This window comes from Folsomia candida, unplaced genomic scaffold (assembly GCF_002217175.1).
Source record: "Folsomia candida strain VU population unplaced genomic scaffold, ASM221717v1 Fcan01_Sc005, whole genome shotgun sequence".
NCBI lineage: Eukaryota > Metazoa > Arthropoda > Collembola > Entomobryomorpha > Isotomidae > Folsomia > Folsomia candida.
Genome location: NW_019091197.1, coordinates 1180259 through 1203523, shown reverse-complemented (window position 1 = coordinate 1203523; position 23265 = coordinate 1180259). Strand labels below are relative to the sequence as shown.

General features: G+C 38.0%; 4 protein-coding genes across 7 annotated transcripts; all 4 read right to left on the bottom strand.

Moving 5' to 3' along the window:
- On the bottom strand, positions 1 to 6500 carry LOC118435950. Its single transcript, XM_035852506.1, has 3 exons — positions 6215 to 6500; positions 911 to 1344; positions 1 to 464 (listed from the first exon to the last, which is right to left on the bottom strand). Exons 1-3 carry the CDS (start codon positions 6261 to 6263, stop codon positions 108 to 110), a joined length of 840 nt encoding a protein of 279 aa, XP_035708399.1. The 5' UTR covers positions 6264 to 6500; the 3' UTR covers positions 1 to 107.
- A 257-nt stretch (positions 6501 to 6757) lies between these two features.
- On the bottom strand, positions 6758 to 10807 carry LOC118435953. Of its 3 annotated transcripts, none has more exons than XM_035852509.1 (6): positions 10519 to 10807; positions 10298 to 10429; positions 10034 to 10192; positions 9871 to 9962; positions 9579 to 9806; positions 6758 to 8141 (listed from the first exon to the last, which is right to left on the bottom strand). In XM_035852509.1, the coding sequence occupies exon 6, from the start codon at positions 8086 to 8088 to the stop codon at positions 7054 to 7056; it is 1035 nt and encodes a 344-aa protein (XP_035708402.1). In that variant the 5' UTR covers positions 8089 to 8141; positions 9579 to 9806; positions 9871 to 9962; positions 10034 to 10192; positions 10298 to 10429; positions 10519 to 10807; the 3' UTR covers positions 6758 to 7053. The 3 variants fall into 2 exon arrangements, with proteins under 3 accessions (XP_035708402.1, XP_035708404.1, XP_035708403.1); XM_035852510.1 differs by having other exon boundaries at positions 9592 to 9806.
- Positions 10808 to 11303: 496 nt separating this feature from the next.
- On the bottom strand, positions 11304 to 13911 carry LOC118435845. Its single transcript, XM_035852308.1, has 5 exons — positions 13603 to 13911; positions 13377 to 13508; positions 13117 to 13275; positions 12942 to 13037; positions 11304 to 12878 (listed from the first exon to the last, which is right to left on the bottom strand). Exons 1-5 carry the CDS (start codon positions 13765 to 13767, stop codon positions 11538 to 11540), a joined length of 1893 nt encoding a protein of 630 aa, XP_035708201.1. The 5' UTR covers positions 13768 to 13911; the 3' UTR covers positions 11304 to 11537.
- A 5716-nt stretch (positions 13912 to 19627) lies between these two features.
- On the bottom strand, positions 19628 to 21356 carry LOC110849881. Of its 2 annotated transcripts, none has more exons than XM_022097350.2 (4): positions 21227 to 21356; positions 21059 to 21156; positions 20842 to 20931; positions 19628 to 20764 (listed from the first exon to the last, which is right to left on the bottom strand). In XM_022097350.2, exons 3-4 carry the CDS (start codon positions 20890 to 20892, stop codon positions 20075 to 20077), a joined length of 741 nt encoding a protein of 246 aa, XP_021953042.1. In that variant the 5' UTR covers positions 20893 to 20931; positions 21059 to 21156; positions 21227 to 21356; the 3' UTR covers positions 19628 to 20074. The 2 variants fall into 2 exon arrangements, with proteins under 2 accessions (XP_021953042.1, XP_021953040.1); XM_022097348.2 differs by having other exon boundaries at positions 21072 to 21156.
- Positions 21357 to 23265: the final 1909 nt, after the last annotated feature.

The following is a 23265-nucleotide window of genomic DNA, read 5'->3' as shown; positions in this document are numbered from 1 at the left end:
TTAGTTTTGAGAATTGAAATTTTTATTAAATTGCGAAAATTATTACATGCGCATTTGCCATAATTTCCGCTCAAGATACATACCATCCTTCCTGCATAATGCATAAGTTAAATCGGAAACCCCATTACTAACGACGCCGTGCTATCCAGCACTTTGTCGAGATATGTCATCTTGAAGTGGCGTGTTATGGGGGAGGTCGTGTTACAAAGAGACACGTGAAACGCGAGGATCGGCATGGCTCGAATTTTCTTTAATAATTCTTTCCTTCTGTTCTTAATATTTTTCATGGCACACTTTCTCTTCATTAGATCCAGCCTCGTTTTGCAGATGGAATTCACCTCGGCGAGAAAATAAACAATCACCGCCATCGTCACCCCAGAGGCGAACGCGACGTATGGAATGGACACGTAGGCGTTAAGTGGTACCAGTCCCGCCAGAACGATACTCGCGTAGTTGAATGACACCTGAAATAGGACAACGTCTTGTTTAGAATCGCAAATTATTTAGCAAACTTGCTTGTCACGCTCAAACAATTTGTGTCGTGAGAAAGAGAATTTGCAAAATATGAGTTCGAAAATTAATAGAGACAGTTTTGCTATCGGTTGCCATGAATTATTTGGAATTTCTGAAGCATTTTATAGAAAGACGAGGTTACGAAATGATCTTGCGAAATAAAAACATGCCCAATTTCTGCGTAGATTTACGGAAAAATCGTAGGGTTTTCCATCAAATGTTTTGCGGAATCTCGCAAATTCCGTCAAAACCTTGCGAAGTTATGTTGCTATTGCTATTATTAATATGCTCAATTTATTTATGGGTGACGGGATATACGAGATTTGGCAAGGTTGACGTGCATACGCTCATCGAAAATTTTCAAAAAAATTCCCAGGTTTTTAATAATTTTATCTACCTGTAATGCGAATCCGATTGTGATCGCAACCGTCGTCATGAAAGTGGCAGGACCACGACGAAGTATGTACAAAGCGATTAGTTGTCGATAAAAGTATAATCCAACGTGAATTTTTCTGTCACAAATGGCCCCCCACATGTGCAGCTGACGCCACGTGGCATTAATGAAGAACAATATTAGTCCGGCTAGCAGGGCGATGAGACGGCCAACTTCTGCTGCCGTGGCGACAAGGGCGGCGGCGCGAAGAAGGACGACGAGCGGGTGCAGGGGCGAGATTCCCAACTGGAGGAGGATAAAGTAGGCCGGTTCCTGGCTGAAGATCAGGCAGCTCAGGGCCGCAAGATATGGACAATTTCGATACATGCGAAATATGGAGGATGCTATCGAGTGAATTTTTACAGTGACTTGTTGACCTTGTTGGACTGGGTTGCAATCTAAAATTCAATCGATTTATTTATGAAGTTAAATTGGATAATTTTTCAACCGGAGGTACCCGAAGGGGTGACCCATACCGATTTTTCAAAATAATCTAATCACGCTGAAATTTGGTATAGAGGCTGCTAAAGGCCCCTAATGGAAGAATATGAAGCCAAATTGGTAAAATTTTCATATCCGGGACCCGTTGGGGTGACCCATACCGATTTTCATAACTTGTCCCAAAAACCTGAAATTCGGAACGGTGATACTTAATGGCTTCGCATGAAATTATATGAAGTCAAAGATAAACAAAGAGTAACCAGAGGGGCACTAAGGGGTACCCATACCGATTTCTAAGAGTTTATATATTTAGCTAAAAATTTAGCGTGGAGTCGAAAAAATAACTTAGGATTAGAGTTTTGGAGGGTTGAATTTTGAAATTTTAGAATTGAAAATTCTGACAAACATTGAGTTTACTAATCAACCCTGGTTCGGGCTAAGCAAAGCTGTACTGATAGGTTGTTAATATTAGAATAAGTATGTATATATTTGTATATTTATTTTTCCCAGGAAAAGCTCTGGCAAAATTGGCATTATGCGTTATGAAATCAGTACATAGATATGTAAATATTTATTTAAATGAAATTGAGGAGATTATATATTTGGTACTTATTTTCGGGATTTATATTTTTGAGACTATCAGTGTTTTATGCCATTGTAAAATTCTAATAAACCATGCAAAGGTCTGTTCGAAATCTGGTATAGTACGGCAGGTATTGATTTCTCGGTATTAAAGTTGCTGCCCCTTGATATTAAAATTATAGATAATGATTTATAAAAGTTTTCTACCGATACAGTACAACTTTAACCACTTCGCCCCTATAATGACTATGTGGCGTATTTGACCTTTACACCGAATACGACCATGTGGCGTAAGTTCCCTTGGCACCGGAATACGACGATGTGTCGTATTGACCCTTGACAACGGATACGACTATGTGGCGTATTTTCCGTTCACACCGGCCTACGACTATGTGTCGTATCCGGAAAAAATTAGGTCATTGCCTCTCCAAGCAAAGCAAAGCAAGAGTTATGAGTCAACAACCCGCCCTTTAGGCGGGAAGATAAATTGTCTCTTAGGAAATAATATTAGAAATGGATGCAAAATAAATTTATAGCCAAGTGGCTATATCTAGCCAAGACGCCGAGTTGTGAAAACTGTTTTTTGCAAGGAAATTTCGACGCCGATTTATTTCAACAACGCTTTACGATAAGATTAGAGAAATTGTTTTGCTCGCATGTAGCACAAATGGGCGTTTTGGGCGAGAAAACTAAAAGTTTGATGAATTGCATCATTGCATGGATTTAATTATATACCACAAATAATCTTGCCGGTAGGGTAAACTACGTCAAAATTAATGATTACGTACCGGGTGCCGCTGAAATATCTTTTGGGCGGGAAAATTAAAAATTGAGAGATTGCCAGGAATTAGTAGAATTTAATTTTCCCGCTTAAAATTGATTTCTATTCACCAGATGCGCCATAGTCTATGTTCGAGCAATTTCCTCTCACGGGATAATTATTCATTGTCATTGCTGTCTATTTAAAATCATTGTAAGGATTTTTGGTTTTCCCGCCCAAAATCGGCTCCTAAGGCGCTTTATGCGCTATAATCAATATTTGCGAGTTTACGTACTATTATGCAAGTATTACTCTATGCTTGTTTAACTTTTCATGCAATTACAATCATTTTTAAAATTCGGCGTGTTGGCTATTTTCGGCTATAAACATTGGTGGTTCGCCACAACTCAAAAATGCAAACTACAACTCAAAATACCTTCTTGAAAGGTTATTCATACCAATTTTCACAAAAAAGTGTCCAGAATAATTCCGGTGGGAACACCATTTTTTAATTCATGGCCCAGGAATTAACGTCATGCAGTAGATAAAAATTTCGGGGTCAAGGGAGGTAAAAATTCGCGGTTACTAGGGGTGAAAGGTATGAAAAAACTCGTCTCCTAGGGTTGAAGTGGTTAATGTCAAGCCATGACTACATGATAAGAATTATTTATCAATACCACTTTAGTTGTGTGAGAAATATGTATACCGCTCGGTATTATTTTAATACTGGATTTCTATATAAGAGTGAGTACCATGCGTTACCTGCAATCAACGTCTCAAACACCTCAAAAGTCTGTCTCTGTACTAAAATCCCGTACTTATTCCAGAAAATTACCAACGGAGCGAACACAAGGACCAGACAGGTCACCACCGTCAACATGGCAACGTTTACACCGATCACGTTCAAAGGAATGTTATCCTCCCAATTAGTGACCCCAGTTTGATTGCAGAAATACCGGATCACCACGACCCATCCCGGTATGAAGTACGTGATCATACTGAAAATGACTTTCACCCAGTAGAAACTATACCCGAAAAAAAGGGTGTCTAAATATAATTCGCCTCGTTTCTTGTCCCACGTGAAGGGACATTTCCCAAAGAGATGAGAGGATTCTAAGATATTGCAATATGCTTCGAAAATACCAAATACTTGAAATTGTGAAGTCATTGTGGAAAATAAAAATAAGATTTTTTTCAGTCCGTGTATATTGGTGGATTGAATTTGATGATGCATGTTGATTTATGTACACATGCTTATTTAGGTATGTTTCCTCTCGATATTTAATTCTATAATTTAACTATCTTTGATCAATATGTAATAGAATATTCTAAATATATACAAATAAATATATGCACATATATACATATGCAGCATTATACCAATTCTTATAATACATATACATACATATGCAAACTAAGGTCACGTACGTATGTACATATCCTTCGCAAAAATACATATGTGGAACGACTCGATAATAAAATTAAAAGTGATGTCGTCAAATGTAGATAAGAATATTTGATTCGCGAAGAAATATCGCAGTAATTTAAATTTTGTGCCTACGTACTACGTACGGAAGTTAACAACTATGTACATATATGTATGTATACGTAAAACTTTTCAATGTTCAAGCGTTACAAAGTAGATAAATACGTATAGTTGTTAATTTCTGTATGTATGTAGGCATACAATTACTCAATATTTCTTCACGAATCAAATATTTTTATCCAGTGTTCTGCTTAAACTTAAAAATTTTGGTACATAATTTGATTTTTGCATTATTCAACCTAAGTTTATAAATATTTACGAATATGTAAATATGTAGGAACATGTGTATGCATAAATAGAATAAGTTCGATAAGCACATGATAGATATTTACATCAGACTACCATAAAAATGCAACCATAAAAATGTGCTCATTATCAGAATTAAAATTATGGTTTAGGAATTTCATTTTTGTACTCATGAATGCATTAATTTGACATTTTTTTTACCATGAGACCATGCTCATTTCGTGGAGTACTGTGTCCGTGCTACTTTTTTGCCAGGAAACCTCTCGCTTACAATTCAAGCAATTCTCGACGACGGGTAGGCAGAGGGGAACATGATTAGCGAGAGGGCATCAAGTCTGGGAAGGTGCCTCTCATAGTCGAGGACATCATCGTCCTCGTTATTTTGCTCAGAAGGGAAACGAATTTCCATGCCAGAAAATTGCATCCATCCGACAGAAAGCGTTAGCATCCGGGGAAGAATCGGGAGGTGGAGAGTTTCGTCATTGCGCCAGACGTCATAAGTGAAATGCAACTCTTCCAATGTGTTGGCGTGCTTCTGGAGTAATTTTTCGAATTTGGCATAATCTTCTCCTTGTTCAAATCGCAACCGGTCCAGTTTCAATTTCTTCAAGGGATTAGTCAACTTCAGGAGTAAGTCAAGAGAGATTTGCTGAATTAACGTGTCAACTAGATCAACTAGGTACGCGGGAAGCGTTGTTATTCTAGTTAGCAGTCCTAGCTAGCAATCCTAGCTAGCAGTCCTAGCTAGCAATCCTAGCTAGAAATCCTAGCTAGCAGTCCTAGCTAGCAATCCTAGCTAGCAATCCTAGCTAGCAGTCCTAGCTAGCAGTCCTAGCTAGCAGTCCTAGCTAGCAGTCCTAGCTAGCAGTCCTAGCTAGAAATCCTAGCTAGCAGTCCTAGCTAGCAATCCTAGCTAGCAGTCCTAGGAAACATTGTGAGGAAACATGATGAGGAAACATGGGGGCAACATGTGAGGAAACACGGGAGGCAACATGGGAGGAAACATAACGTTGTGAGGCAACATTACAATGGGAGGCAACATCGCGCAACATCTGCCTTACTCTGCCCCAAGTTAGTGCTTCCGCGTGAGGAGAACTTTTGTAAACAGTTTATGGTTGTGGGTGCAATGTCGGGTCGTGGTGTCCTCCCACTTATCAAATTCCCCCAAAAAGTGAAGATATCTGTAAGGTATGATGTGGACCGTGTATTGAAACCACTTTTAGAATAACACTTTCCTAAATTGCACGGTAAAAAAATAAATAAGGTGATTTTTCATGATGACGCAGCGTCTTCCCAGACGGCAAAGTTAACCCAAGATAATGAAAAGGACCTTGAAGCTAGACTGGGGATAAAAAAGCATTTCGAATAGTGAAATACCTGTATAATTCCCTGATATAAGTCAAATGGACTTGTTTGGGTTCGGATACTGGAAAAGAAAATCTTTTCTGTGGAGACCGAATTTTTTAGACTGAGTTTGGAAAAAGTTGGAATTAGTGTCTCAACTTCTGGGGGCTGTGGGGGAGGCATTTTTGAAAGTAGGGAGTTGAATTTTTGCACACCTCTATCTGAGAATAACATGCTCGTCGGTTCAAAATTTTGACCCGCTACGACAAACCGTTCCGGGGTTATTCAACGACAAATTCGTCACCACCAGCGAAAGCGCCCTTTGGTAATAGTCGAAAAATTCACTCACCTTTTGATTCTCGATATAGGGCAAGATTGCATATGCATGTTGTTCCCATTCCACGTCCGTATAACCTTTACCATGGACACACCCACAACTTGAACCCCACATATACGCTCGACATGAAGGGCAATGTCGACATTTTGGTACAAGAAGAGTTGCGTCTTCACTTTCCATTTTATTGGCTCCTCAATTAAAAAAATGTGGTCGGAAATATTTAAAAATTCCAAGAATTGGAATGCACGGAATATTCTGTTTGTTGATCGTTGAGCAAAATTTGTTGACTCACTTACAACTGTTCCATTAATAGTTTTGAACGTCCCGCTGGACAAAATTGCAAAATTCAATGGAGTTTTGAGTCTTATGAATTGAAAGGGCCCATTCATATATTAAGTCATAAAAAATCCGGTTTTTCTACCTACACCCCCGTTTGATAAGGGCAACATAAGCATGATATGATTAGAGCTTGGACCCCCCCCTCCCCTCTCTTGTATACGTAACGTAATATATAACGGGGATATTCATAAAGCATTTTTTGTTAAAATGGCGAAATTTAATGGAAAACCCATTTTTATTAATCTCATCTATAATCAAAGTCAAATCAATACTACACATCGAATAAGTAATATAAAAAGCGTGACCGTCATATAACAGAAAATCCAAAGGTACAAAATGGTTTTTAATGAGAACGTCACAAAAATCAATGATCAATAAATAAATGAATAAGTAAATTGAGGTTCATCTTTTTTAATTATTCTTGTCCTGGCTCGGAGATTACTTCCATGTCGTCCCTGGTCGCAGATAAGGATTCCTCTCGTGACTTCTCACTCCTTTGTCTCGTCATCCAATCATTCCAGACGTTTGGGAACATCGGTGAGTGAGAGGTCGGAAGGGAACTCAATTTCCGACCAATCACGTCCTCTACACAGGTCGTACATACGTGGCTCAAGTTTCCTCAATGTGACGCATCTTATCTCAATCGGCTCTCCATTTCTGTCCCGCGTGGGGAAAAAATTATCCAGTTGGTCTCGTTGATGTTCCCACGTATAATTGAACTCATAGTCGTAGGGAAACATGGATAACGAGAGGGCATCAAGGCTGGGAAGGTGCCTCTCATAATCGACGACATCGTTGTTATCATGCCCAGAAGGGAAACGAATATTCAGGTCGGTCCGTGGCATCCATCCAACGGTAAACTTTTTCAACCGGGGAAGAATCGGGAGATGGAGTCGATGGAAAGTTGCGTTTCCGAAAGAAATAAAGTTCACCCCGTTATAAATGAACTTAAACTCTTCCAATGTGCCGGCATGCTTCTGGATTAAGGTTTCGAATTTGGAGATATCTTCACGTTCACAAAATAGCAACGCGTTCAGATTCAACTTCTTCAAGGGATTCGTCAACTTCAAGAGTAAGTCAAGAACACCCTGTCCTGTTAAATCCGAATTGATAAAAGCCTCCAATTGTGGAAAAGGGAGCTCGCACTTCCGCAAACATTCGAAGAATTTGTAATCCTCGAGACAATTGCAATTTAGTTGCATGGTTTTTACGCCTTGAATTGCTGCCGCCCAGGAGGACATGATGGTCCGGCGGGGTTTGGCAGGGATGCGATCAAAATTCACGGAGTAAGTGAATACTTCTAGATTCTTGAGATGAAGGGCATCCGTTGGAAATGCGTAGTCTTCACTGGATTGAAATATTCTTACTGTTCTTACGTCAAAAAGCCAAGATAACTCTAGGTCGCGAAGGGTTCCTTGCATTTTAATGAGAATATCGAGATGCATCTTATAATCGGATCTTGAACAAATTTCTCCACCCAAATTTAATCGTGTGATGTGACGACATCGATCTAGTAGAAACCAGTTCAGATCGTCGACCCGTTTCATGGCTAATTGTCCTTCTACCGAGTTTGGATCCGCTGGCGGGCGAAAGGCGGGACCTTCAAGTTCGAATCCATGTCAAATTGACCCCGTCAGATTTCCCCGGTCATATTGACCCCATGTCATATTGACCCCGCGACAGATTGACCCCACGCCATATTGACCCCGCGACAGATTGACCCCAAGTCATATTGACCCCGCGACAGATTGACCCCAAGTCATATTGACCCCGCGACAGATTGACCCCCGGCAACTATTAGTTAATACACAAATAAATAGGTATGTCCTATGGACATTGTCCACTAGCGTACCATACACATGTTCAATCATAATTTTGTTGACAAATTGTTATATTTTTAGCCCGAGTCAGGGCTTATGGAACCGTCATGTCCGTCCGTCTGTCTGTCTGTCTGTCCGACACGATAGAGCCAAAACGGCTGAACCGATTGACTTGAAATTTTTACTATATGCATATTGGGCAAAGTTAGGAAACGAGTTCGAAGATGGGCGAAATCGGTCCAGTGGTTGACCGGTGGGGGTCATCGGAGTGGGTGGGGTATAATGCACCAAAGTTTCAAAATTATTGTAGAGAGCTGAAATTTAGTACAGAGGTTGCTAATGGCTTATAATGCACAAAACTCAAGTTGGAAAAATTCAAGTTGGAAAAATTGTTATCTTGAGGGACCGTAGGAGGTGACCCATAGGTAGCGTCCATAAATCACGTGATCGATTAGAGGGGGGGAGGGGGTCTGAAATTTGTCACCAATTATCACGGGGGGGGGGTAGATGGTCAGATGTCACGTGACATGAGTGATTACTTTTGTATATGCCAATGTCATAAGAGTTATGTATAAACTCTCTTGGCATACCACACGCACGTTATATAAATTTGATTTTCATTTTGCATATTTAGAAACTTGCTTCTTATGTTAGACTTAAATTCTTATGTTTGACTGGCGTATTAAATAGTTATTTACACATATGTGTGTAGTGTAGCTCTAATTTGATTAATGATTTTAAAAATATTGTTATTCCGGACAAAATGATTGAATTTGAGCATCATCTCCTGTCACGTGACCGGTGGGGTGGGGGGTAGCGGTCACCAACCAACGGTCACCAACGGTCACCAACGGTCACCAAGGGGGGAGGGGGTCAAAATTGTCCAAAAATCGATCACGTGATTTATGGACGCTCCCATACTGATTTTTCAAAAATCATCATATCAAACTGAAATTTGGTAGAGATCTTGCTTATAGGTCCCATTAGAAGAATATGAAAATAAATTGGTAAAATTTGTATCTGGAGCGACCCTATGGGCGTGGGGTCAATCTGTCGCGGGGTCAATATGACATGGGGTCAATCTGTCGCGGGGTCAATATGACGTGGGGTCAATCTGTCGCGGGGTCAATATGACGTGGGGTCAATCTGTCGCGGGGTCAATATGACCGGGTAAATCTGTCGCGGGGAAATCTGACGGGGTCAATTTGACGCCCTACCTTCAAGTTCAACCTCATAGGTTGCACGTTTTCCATTTCTTTAACGTATCGAAGCAACCTCATCGACCCCATCGGGTGCTCGTAATAATTGTCCCGGGAACAAAAGTCCAAGGTAAGGGTGGATTTTTTCTTTACAATCCGAGCAGCTTCCTCGTCCCATTTGCTGCATACTAATCGTGCCGTTTTGAGAGTGTTGAAGGGCAGGCAGGAGAAAATGTGGGACAAGACCTGCCAAAATTAAGAACAGTTAGTTAGCGCATGTGTTCAGAATGACCACGAAAATATAACTCACGACGTGATCTTGTCCTGCCGTGAAGTCGACCATGTCCTCGTTATCTGGAATGGTCGGATCCTCTCCTTCCTCTCCTTCTCGATGGCACGACCCTAATGATTACAATTAGTCTACGCATCATTATCAACAATAAACAAAATCGATAATAAATTAAAACTCTTACCCTAAATTGGAAGAATCCATTTAGGGATTCGTGATTAATCACTTGATCAAATCCACGTCTCGGTCGAACTTTTCCGAGTAAAGCAATCTTGTCGCCATCGTTGAGTTTCGTGCGGCAGTTTTTCTCCAACTGGTAATCATTGACCAAGACAATACGTTTCTATATATTTTTAAAATAAAACAATAAATAATATAACAGACTTATAAATAAACCAAATCCATTACTTTTTACACTAAAACTAATCAATTATCTCGTAAAACTAACCCCGGCCGGTTTGACCCAATAATTTCCACCTGAACAAGTAATTTCGGCCAGATTTCCGGGATTTTGTTCAGTTTGCACAAAGATGAACTCGCCTTGGTCGTCCCTCGAGATGTACTTGCTTCCGAAAGTGTACTGTAAATAAGGAAGTGTGATGTGTGAAGTGTTACAAAATTTTGCCCACATACCAGCCATCGGCAGAATTAGTCGAAAAATTCGCTCACCTTTTGATCTTCGATGTAGGGCAAGGTGGAATATTGTTGCCACATGTCGGCCTCACTTTCAGCAGTGACACACCCACAACGTGTCCCCCACAAAAATTCCCGACATGAATCGCAGAATCGCCATACTGGTTTAAGAAGAATTGCGTCGTCCCCTGCCATCTTATTGGCTTCTCACAATAACAATATGGTCAAAAATGTTTAAAAAATTCCAATAATTGGAATGCACAGGAAATTTAAAATGTTTAAAATTTCGGAATTTGTTGACACACCTGTCGACTTCTGGCTTTGAACGTCCCGCTGCACAAAATCTAATGAGAGCCCCACTGCGAGAAATGCTCCTTCCAAAAAGGCGAGATAATATTTAGGATTAATTAGTGATCCCAATACCCTCGTACCGGACATGAATAAAAAAAATTGCAAAATTTCAATTACCCTCAAGACAAATTTACGGTGGGTTTCTTTATTTCCCGTAATATGAGGCATGGTGAAGTGAGGCGAATCTTGAGGCCGGTGAGAGGTAGGCTGCATAGAGTAATAAATTAAAATTATCTATGTAAGTTTTCGTTATAAAATTATTTTGCATCTTTGCCAAGATCTCTTTGCACGGAGCGTTAGGCCCCCAGAATCGCACATCCATGTCACATGTTTTTATGTTTCTCCAGTAATGTTGATTTATAAATCTCGTGTTTATCTATTTCAAATATTTTGATTCGTATTCGCACTTATGTATTTGCATGGAAAACTAATGAGTGAATACGGACGTATGTATGTAGATACAGAGTAAATTATGGGAAACTGATTTTTATTAATCTCATCTAATCAAAGTAAAATCACAACGATGTACCAATCAAATAAACAAGTAATATAAAAAGCATGACCCTGGTAACAACGAAAATTCAAGGTACAAATGGTTTTTTCATAAAAAAAGTTAAACCCAGCAACAAATTAGCCTGTACATATGTAAATAAATTGAAGTTCATCATTTTAATTGGGCGGCACCCTAAGGATGCGTTATCGTTCTACTGCTTCGGAATTTGCTTCTCACTCCGAAATGTCGCAGATAACGATTCCTCTGCCTCCTCCATCCTTCTCCTCGTCATCCAATCATTCCACACGTTTGGGAACATGCTGGTGAGTGGGGGGTCGGAAGGGGACCTGAAAAAGCAATCCGATATCCACCCATATCCTGTGTAGATACGTAGATCAAGTTTTCTCAACGTGACACATCTCGTCTCAATCGGCTCCCCATTTCTGTTGCGTGTGGGGACAAAAACCTCCAGTTTATCTCGATGATGTTCCCACGAGTAATTCGGACGCCCCGACGGAAACATGGATAGCGAGAGGGCGGCAAGTCTGGGAAGGTGCCTTTCATAGTCGAGCACATCGTTGTTATCATGCGCAGAAGGGAAACGAATATTCAGGCCGAACAATTGCATGCATCCGACGGAAAGCGTTCTCAGCCGGGGAAGAGTCGGGAGGTGGAGAGCTTCGTCTCGGTCATAAACGAAGTGCAATTCTTCCAATGTGTCGGCGTGCTTCTGGAGTAACTTTTCGAATTTGGCATAATACTGTCCTGGTCCTTGTCGCAACCTGTGCACTTTCAGCATCTTCAAGGGATTAGTCAACTTCAGGAGTAAATCCAGAACGATTTGTTGTGTCAGAGGGGTAATAATGAAAGCTTCCAATTGTGGAAAGGGCTGTTCGTAGTGTAGCAAACAATTGAAGAATTTCCATTCGTAGAAAACATCGCGTTTCAGTTGTATCCTTTTTACGCGTTGGACTGCTGCCGCCCAGTAGGATAAGACGGCTTCGTTGGCTAGAACATCCTCCTCGTGACCTGTTGTAATCGAGTAGGTGAATACTTCGAGCTTGTTAAGATTGAGGTCCTTCGTCAGAAATGCGTGGTCACCACTGGATTCATCTCTTAAGTAGAGTTGCCAAGATAACTCTAGGTCGCAAAGGGTTGCTTGAAGTTTCGTGAGAATGCCGAGGTGCATCTTGTAATCAGATCCTGAAAAGATTGCTCCACCCAAATTCAACCGTGTAATGTGACGACATCTATCTAATAGCAGAAACCAGTTCAGATCGTCGACCAGTTTCAAGCTTCGATAATTTGATGATGTGAAACGCGGGAGATTCAAGTGCAAACTGGTTGGATGCAGGTTTTCCATTTCTTTAGCGTATCGAAGCAACGTCATCGACCCCATAGGGTATTGATAATTGTATCGGGAATACAAGTCCATGGCAACGGTGGATTTTTTCTTTAGAATCCGAGCAGCTTCCTCATCCCATTTGCTGCATACTAAGCGTGCCGTTTTGAGATTGTCGAAGGGCAGGTAGGAAAAAATGTGAGACAAGATCTGCCAAAAGTTATGAATAGTTAATCAGTGCTTATTATGAATTATGGCCAATTTACAACTTACGAGGTAATTTTGTCCTGGTGTGAAGTTAACTTTGTCCTCGTCATCTGACATGCTTGGATCCTCTCCTTCTTGTCGTTCGATGGCGCGACGACCTTCCTAATAATTGCAATAATTAATAATAATTTTGCAATCAGTGCACTAATCATTAACAAAATCGAATAATTTGAAACCTTACTTTAAATAGGAAAAATCCATGCAGAGATTCGTGTTTAATCCATGGATAAAGTCCACGTCTCGGTCGAACTTTTCCGAGTAAAGCAATCTTGTCGCCATCGTTGAGTTTCGTGCGACAGTTTTTCTCCAACCGGGCATCATTGACCAAAACAACTCTTTTCTATACATTCAAATAATAAAAGAACAAATAAAATAATGATAAATTGATTTATTAGTCCATTACTTGGCAATGAAGCTAATCAATTATCTCGTAAGACTTACCCCGGCCGGTGTGATCCAATAATTTCCACCTGAACAATTAATTTCGGCCAGATTTCCGGGATTTTTTTCAGTTTGCACAAAGATGAACTCGCCTTGGTGGTCCCTCGAGGTGTACTTGGTTCCGAACGTGTACTGAAAAAGGCAATTATGTAGTTACGTAAAAGATTTATAAAATGTCGCCCAGATGAGATATTCTCATTGAGAATTAATCGACATATTCACTAACCTTTTGATTTTCGATGTAGGGCAAGATAGAATATTGTTTCCATTCCTTACCGGCATAATTTTCTGCAGTGGCACACCCACAACTACTTGGCCCCCACATATGCTTCCGACATGAATGGCAGTATCGATAATTTGGTTCAAGAAGAATTGCGTCTTCCCCTTCCATTTTATTGGCTCCTCAAAGAACAATGTGGTCTCAAATGTTTAAAAATTCTAATAATTGGTATAGACCGAAATTTAAAATATTTAAAATTCGGAATTTATATTCTGCTTGTTGACTGTTGAACGGAATTTGTTGACTCACACCTGCTCGACGATTGCTTTGAAAGTCCCGCCGGAAAAAATTACAAAATTCAATGGTTGTTCGTTCGACCCATAACTCTATGTGCTATTATGAATTTAAAACGTAAAATTATTGGAAATGTTGCACAAACTGCAATTTTCAGTCTGCAAAACATCAACATCTCTGAATTCGCATGAAGTCACAGGCTGCAAAATTAAAATTTCATATCAAACTTTACCTGCAATCGATGGAACTTGAAAATGTATGAGAATGTGACCAAAGTGTGACCGTGACCATATGTATCGTTAAATTAGTGAAGCACAAGTGAAAGGTGTATTAATCTTCAGAAATTTTAAAGTTGCCTTTGCCTGCTAAAATTATTCGCAAAAAAATTACGCGCTCATAATACGGGCCCAATATGTTGACAAGTTATTTATTAAGTAGCGCAAGCTACTTTATGCGATGACTTAGTTAGTCTGTCCGTCCGTCCGTCCGTCCGTCCATCCGTCCGTCCGTCCGTCTGTCAACACGATAACAGGAGAACGGATCGAGATAATCGAAATCGGTTTTCGCCATCATACGTATGATCCTCCCTAGGGGGAGGATCCCCTAAGCATTTGGGGGCGGTCGGACCACACCCCCTCGGGCGCCAGTGGGTGTGGTTGGGGCGCAGTGGGTGTGGTTGGGGCAAAATGAGATTTTTACAAAAATTGAATCTATGGATGAAGTAGAGTTGAATTAAGTGTTCCCGAGTTGTGTCACACCCCTCGGGCGCCAGGGGGTGTGGTCGGGGCAAAATGAGATTTTTACAAAAATTGAATCAATGGATGAAATAGAGTCAAATTAAGTGTCTCCGAGTTGTGCCACACCCCCTCGCACCCAGGGGGTGTGGTTGGGGCAAAATGAGAATTTTCAAAAATTGAAACTAACATGTAGGACATATGAAACAATATGATTGATTAATTAATAAGGATTGATAAAACAGTAAAATATGTAAGGTGCATAATTCTTCAGAGTAGCAAGATAGAATGAGGAAATCTCAAGTATTTTGTTATTTTTTGATAATTTTTTTAACAACAATCTTTGTTTTCTTTATTTTGTATCGCATTCTCAGCACTCTTGCGCTACTTGTGTACCCTGCGTTGCCGCAGTTTATTTAAAAATATTCTAAGCAGAGAGCTGTCGATATGAATATCGGTCTGATGTTTTTAAGCTGCATACGCATACTTACGGTATGCATATTATGCAATATGCAATGCATACTTAAAGTACGATATTTTGCTATGGCGATGAATTTATGGTGCTTTTCATTTCCATGCAAAAATTGTAGCATTTTTTATTTCAAAAATGGTAAGGAGTAAGGATAGGTTTTCGAATAATGCTATTTTCCAGCATATCCTATACTGAGGGAATTCACGCCGTTATCTATTGGTAACATGTAAAATCTGTAAGTTTGGTAAAAATAATTTTACAACATAACGAGACGCCCTTGATATGAGCAAGTTTCCAAAAATGTGAAATATAATTTTCCTTCGAAATGTTTATAAAATTTTAACGGATCTTGCAATGCTTCCAAGGCTGCGTGAATTGCTCGCTAGCTTTTTTCGTGCAAAAAATATATCAAAGTTTTTAAATATATTTTTATGACTGCAATGTGATCCATTCCATTCCATTCAAGACGAGCCAGATAAAATTGCAGGCTTGAATTGAGTCTCAATTTGAGGCAATCGTTCTCATTTTGTGGAGTACGTTGTCCGTGCTTCATTCGCTTACCCCGAATCAAGTTGGAGATGGATCGAACCCAGAAAAATCGACCACAAAAACATGCCATGAAATCCACACGGAGTTCTAGCAGATCTGCATATTTGCATGTTTATTTTGCGAGGATTATTTTGCATGATTATTTTGCATGTTTGCATTTCCCATATTACAATTATCTGCCATGTAATCCACACTTTGTGAACGAGTTAAGTGTATGTAAGCGTCAAAATTGTTTGCTTCTTAGGGGATGCGGATTTCATGATAAATGATTATTTTACCCATATATTTATTCATTCCTGTGATTTTTATCACATTATCTATTCATATGTAAAGCATTTAAAATTGTGCATGCAAAATATTACCTCATTGTTAGTCAGTGAACGAGATATATACAAAATTGTCGAGATTGTCCTTAAAATTTGCAGAGAAACACATAATTTGTAGTTCTTGGTAACATTATAAAATTCGTAAATTCTTGAAACTTACAAACTTTTACAAAGATTTCTAAGGAAAATGGCTTGCAAATTTTTGTGGACTTGCTCAGGTCAAGGGCGGATTTTGATTTTTATAAAATTTTTGTTCACAAGAGATTAAAAAGAATCTTTGTCGCGTTTTTATTTTTTTTTATCTTACTCTAAACATAAGAATACATATTTAATAGTAATTTATAACTAAAGTAATAATAAGGAAGAGGAATATGCGGTTAACGTTCTCCTGTATGCAGTTCTTGAATTTGAATTTTGACCTTCTTCCGTATTTTCAAATGGCTAATTTGAATTATGGACATCTCCCTACATATTTTGGAATATAATTTTTAAACTTGAAAAGTTATGAGATTGAAATTTGTAAATGTGTTTCTTGCTTGAGGAAATATTTAATTTTCAATTAATTTTTTTTTCTTGTTTTATTCTATTTTATTATGGCGGAGAAAAATTAAAATTCTGACCTCCTAATTTTGTGAGCCTAAAAATTATCGATTTGTTAAAGCAATAAAATATCAATTTGCAAAAAACCTCAAGATGACCAGATTTAAAAATCATCATTTGAATATATGTAATTTTTTATGGAAAGTTGATATACACAAAGTTCAAAACCTGCATACAATAGAACGTTAACTTTACTTAAGATGGAAGGATTGGGAAATTCTTAGTTGAATGTGTGGGATTAGGACATTCAAATTCGCGGTGACCGGCGTTATTTGTATTGCATCTCCTGCATCGTCCTCTCTTTTGTTTTGATGCAAAACTCGATCGGTCACTTGACCCTGTGGTTCTATTTGTTGAACCTGAAGGACGAGTTGCCTGCGGTTGAGGGGTTGGTGGGTTTATGAGCTTTATCCTTTTGCTATGAGATAAGTCGTTAGATGAGCTCGAATTAGAGAGACGTTCAGATTGGTTCGAAACCAATCTCTCCGTTCGGTCCGGCTGAGCTGTAGGTGCAATTCGAAGATCACGTGTGGATGTAGCTGAGGCTAGTTGGTTTTCTAAGATAGCAATCGTATTTTGGTGGCTCTTACATCGATTTTGTAAGAATTGTATGTAAGATATAGCTTGTTCCGCGATGACATCGGTATCCCGAACCTTGCGTAGATCTTCATGTGTGTTACACGTCTCGTTCCTACAAAATAAAATATCCCTCGCTCATTATTAAGGGGTTAAACCCCTTTATAAGATTGATATGTCCGTCCGTCTGTCTGTCCGTCCGTCCGTCTGTGCGATAACTCAAGAACGGTATAACATATTGACTTTAAATTTTGAACATAAATACTTCATATGCAAACAAAGGTCAAATTCGAAGATGGACCCTGAAGGTCACCCCCTTCAAGGTCAAAAGGTCATGAAATATCGTTTAAAGGTCAAATTTCACATATATATCAATTTTACAGGAAATGTAACCCCGATTTCAATGGTCACATCCATTTTGACCTCAGAGGTCATCTAAAGGTCACTTAGAGGTCACTGAAAGGTCACTAAACGTTATATCTGATACATATATCAATCTTAACTGAAATTTAACCCCGAATTCAATGGTGACCTCCGTTTTGACTCTTAGAGGTCACTAGCTGTTAAACTTGATACATACGTCATTTTATACAGAAATTTAACCCCAAATTCAATGGTGACATTCATTTTGACCTCAAAGAACATGAATTTGTTAAATGACTGTTTGTTAACTGTTAACTGACAGCAAATGTTAATTTGATACATATGTCACCTCACAAATGTTATAAAGTTCTCGGTTTCACCCCTTCGTTACATGCGTTTAACGGTTTATTGTCTATGGGTAATTAGCGTATAAAATATCGAAGTTATTTATTTGGTTAGATATGATCTAATCCAACTGCAAAAAATATGCACGGGTTGGATAAGTTTCGCACAACCGTTGAATAAATTTTCCCTTAGTCTATAATATTATACAATTGGCGATTTTTGCCGATTGTTATGGCTACTTATCGATTGCAAACTTGACTCACCCTTGGTTTTCTGTACGGGAAGAAGTATCGGATCCTACGGCAGTGGGGTAGTTAGAGGTAAAGTTGTCCATGATATCTAAAGCAAGAGTTTAGCTATTTTATTAAATACCGGACACGAGATACGATATAAATATACAAATGTAATTAATCAATCAAATATAATTAATATAACTAATTAATCAAGACCAGTATATATCTATTTACCTTATCAATATAAAAATAATAATACTATGGTCATAAGTATTTATGAAGGAGGTAATTTGTCCACTTTTACTTTTAAAAATTTGCTATTAACAATGTTAATAGCAAATTTTTAAAAGTATCATATTTAACTAGTATCATATGTTAATTTAACATATGATACTAGTTAAATTTTAATAAGATTCTTCTAACTTGTATCAATCTGCATGTTGCCTAGAGTTTTTGTGATATAAATGGGAACCGGTCTCTCCATCCACTCGAATAAACTCATCCTCATGGTGGGTGATAGTACCCAAGCTTAACATATGTACATAGGTTTATAAAATTACATTACAATGCAAGAATTTGTACCAACTAGTAAAGAAATGTAACAATTTGGCGTAAAATTGGTAATTTATCAATTTCAAGATCAAAGCATATCTGCGTCGCGTCCCTTATTTTGAGTGCTTTTTATGAGTGCTGGTGGATATGTACATAGTTCTGCATACGAAATGCGTATGGTAACCAGGGTTTCATTTGAAAAATGGTGAACAAACGACTTTTTCAATTTTAATACCCACCCTAAACTATTCGAACAATGAGAGATATTCAAAATACAGGTGAGGTTACGAATTGGGACGATCGTACGCAGTTTTTCTCATAGTTCTCATTTTCTCCCATTTTTACCCCACAACCAAACTTGACGAGAAATGCTGCAAAATTTCATAGAGGGTGAACATCAGTGGTCAACCAGGTTTTGTCATATTTCACACCTGAGAAAAATAGTTTTGCACTGGGGAAACGAAATTCTGGATGTATGCTCAACCACCACGCATTCGCTAGGCCTCATTTTCTATTTCAAAAAAGAATAAATGAATTTCCTGGATGTTTTCTTTAAAGTTTTTAATTTTTGAAATTTTTAGGTTTTTCTTTGATTAATATCACGTTCAGTGCAAGAAATATCTTCCCTTAATCCCCTTCCAGGAATAATAATTCCAATAATAATAATAAGTTAAATAAGTTCCTCGTTATGTGATAAAATAATTTTATCACATAAAGAGGAACATAAAGAGGATAGATTTTATTAAAACCTATGTTTGCATAATATATATGTGTGTGCGTAAAAACAAAGCGCAGGTCGGTTTTACAAGTTACATATAAATGATTCATTTGAAATGAATGTGTTAGTGAATTGTCTCAATACATATATATTTATAATGAGAGAAAATCTAATACTCCAATAAATACGCACGTATGTACATACATATCTTCTAACGGTACGAATCACGTTAAATGTGTTCATACATATGTACGTAAATGACCGTTTAATACAATTTAATCCAAACACGTTTAATTTAACACGTTAAAAAATTGTATTTTAATTTAACTTATATTTTCAAATTTTCAAGATATAATACATATAAGAAATTAACTGTATTTCTGTTCATTTAATATTAAATTTTATAACAAAACTATTCGAAATTCAGTTTTACTTGGTGGTATTCATATATGACTCCACCAAAGTCTTGGTATTGATAAGTAATACGGTGCATGTATTTAATAGCTCGGTATTAAAATTTTACCATATCCTTAGCAAATTTTTCTGACCGATAATTTGAATACAAAGCGGTAGCAATTTTAATACCGAGATAATTATACCTACATGCATGGCTATACTAGATTTTTAACAATAAATACTAAATAGTTTCTTTGGTAGTGAGATCAACAAGTTATTTTTAAAATACAAATTAATCTTCCATAACGTTTTTCTATTAATCAAGTCTTAACCACTGCAATTCCTGGTGGCCATTCCGACTTAAATTTAAGATGTCCAGGAATGACCAGTGTTTCTAAATTTGGTGCAGATTTTACGATAAGCTCCGTCATTATCTTAACCAGCAAAGGTCTGCCATCCTCCCTTTGCGTGGTGTGCACATTTAATCCGGTTAACGTTCTTCTAACCAGAAGTGGTCGACTTAATACACGGTCCACCTCGTCATTAAGCGCATTTCTGACTCCCGACCTCCCATTCCACTCGCGGATCCGCAACCTTTCCAAATTTGGACAATACCTTGTCAGAATTTCATACAAAACGGGTATCATACTTAAATGTAACAAAATTTCGATGGAGTGCACGTATTCGCTAAATTTTTCGCAAACATGAAAAAATCGCGACATTGATGATTTATAGTGTTGCTCTAATCCTGCTTCTTTCCCGGTGAGATGAGCAATCGAGTGACATCCGTCCTTCCAGAGGCGGACATTCCGCGCAAGTCGGGGGTCCATGTCGGCGCAGAATAGTTGAAAGTTTAAGGGATCACAGCAACCATCCGCGCTGGAAAAATTGTGTAACTTCAGGACTAGTTTCCTCTCTGGGTGGGACAGGACGAGGTCGTTCCATTCTTTGCAAACGAGTCGTAACGTTGTTCCCCGGAGGTGAGAAGAGTTGCAGATTTTTCGGAAAATCTATAAAATACATATACGATTATTTAGGATAAATGTAAAACAATGTTTGTCAAATTAAATTAAATATATATATTTACAATTGGATTTAGTAGAGCTAAAGTTACTCGGTCCACTGGTGGGTGACCCATTATCTTGAATTTGGTAGTTTTGTACAAGTTCTTCTGTTGCTGTAATTCACACATATTTACACATATATACAAATACATGCATACGTAAATATATCAGTTATTCCGTCAAAAATTCTCATCATATGCAAACATGAAATCAATGAAATTTTTCAGATATTTTACGTACATAAGTTATGTACCTCAGTGTTACATATTAACGATACCGAGTTCACAATTCGTGTTAAAATCGCTTTTTCACTGGTTTCACTGGTCGCTCTTAGATATCTAAAATGTGGACAAAACAGAAATATGTACATAAGTTGCAATATGCTAAAGACTATTTATTATTTCTTACCCTTTGCTCAGGTTAAATCATATGTACAACGGGAAATAAACGTAATATTCAGATCAGAGCCGACTGTGTTTACAGAATCAGATGGATATGAGAATCCCGGTTGCGAATGGATATGAAGAGCATATGTTCTTCATATGTACAATGTACATAACTATGTAGTTATGTACATTGTACATATGCACATAACCAGATGTACATAACATGCATGCAATTTATGAAAATTGTATACTGTGACAAGTAACATCGAATTATTGCCTAGCAATTATTATCACATTACAAGATTGCAAAAATAAAATCAACTACAATTTGTTTGCATGCATTCATACCTAATTCATCTATTTTTCTCTGATTTTCTCCAATGTTTAACAAGTTTGTTTAAACTAAATACTTCGCAATGGCATAGATATGTTGAATACGTATCTTTTAAATTATCATTATCACCAAACTGGTAAAAGCATATATTTTTGAAAAGATTTTGAAAATCTTAATCTCAGTAGTGACGAGTTGTTTAAGGGCAAATGATACAGCTTCGTTTTGTGAAGTACGTTCTCCGTGTTTTTCTTATTCAAAATCACCATTGGTTTCACCAGTTTGGGTGCACCACAAGTGGAACTTTTGTGCCCACTCTATTTGTTTTCCATGGGCAGAGAACACGTAATCCCTGATGTACATATATGTAAGCACTTTCTCTGTATCAATATTGATCTCAATGAGAATGCAGAATATTGCACACAAAACAGACATATGTACAGGAAGTACTTTGTATGAGCTACATACATACATAATTTTAACAGAATAAGTAATCGAAATTGAAGTAGGTATGTAAGACCCTGGTGACATTCGATTCAACCGATTTTTCTAAATACATGTTGAAATACTGGGCTTACAATTGTTGATAGATCGACAAGGGCGATGTATTTTTATGTTAAATTATACGGTGAATGCGATTGTGGCCACGAGGATTGGTTCGAAATGATGGTTTAATGTGTATTTATTTTTTTCAAACTAATGTACACAGGCACGTATTTGAATTTTGTGTGTAATTGGTGGTTTGATTTGATGTGTCCAACCGAGTGAAATAAATGGATACATATTAGTACATTTATTAAGGAAAAAATGTGAGACCTCGTATTTGCTATTTTTCTTGCACTTTGTCACAAAGTGCGTACAAGAATAGGAATTGCATGGAAAATGATACAGATTCAATTGGTCAGGTATGCTGTCCGTGCTTTTCTTGTTGAAAATCACCATTGGTTTCACAGGTTTACATACATGGTTATGTACATGGTAGCTTTAAAATTAGACACGTTGGTTCGTTTTATGCACATGAACTATGTATGTACATACACACATACATGCATATGCAAATATCTATATAACCCACCATACATACATTCGTATCGAGTATCCTCTGTGACAATTGGCAATTATCCCCTCTTACATAAATATGTACCTGGTTATCACATGAACTAACTTTAATCTGAGAATAGTCAAATTAGTTATGAAAGTTTTTTTAATTTAACAAATTTAAATTGAAATTTTAAAATATCAACTTGAAAATTCATGCCGTAATGATACATAGTAATACATATCTATTTTACAATCGATTCCAATTCTATAAAATCCTCTGTCATTATTTCAATTTGTAAGTACCAGAGGTGAGATGGGTCAAGGTTTTTGAAAACCCGACCCGCCCAAGCCCGACTTTCCTGGGTACTAAAAAAACCCGACCCAACCCAACCCGACAGTTTGCAGTTCGACCCAACCCAACCCAACCCAAGTTTAGCATTTGTTTGCCCAACCCGCCCAAACCCGACTAAACCACAACAAAAAATGACCCAACCCAACCCGACTCAACCCAACCCAACCCAACTCCATCTCATTTCACCCCAATATTTTACAACAGCAACGGCAACAGCAAATGTAAATTTGAAATGTTTATTTACCTTCAACAATAATTAATTTGCTTGCTCAAAAACCGTGTTCATGATTTTGAGCAAATTGCTTCAAACATTTTGTTGTTTTGTGATAAAGTCTAA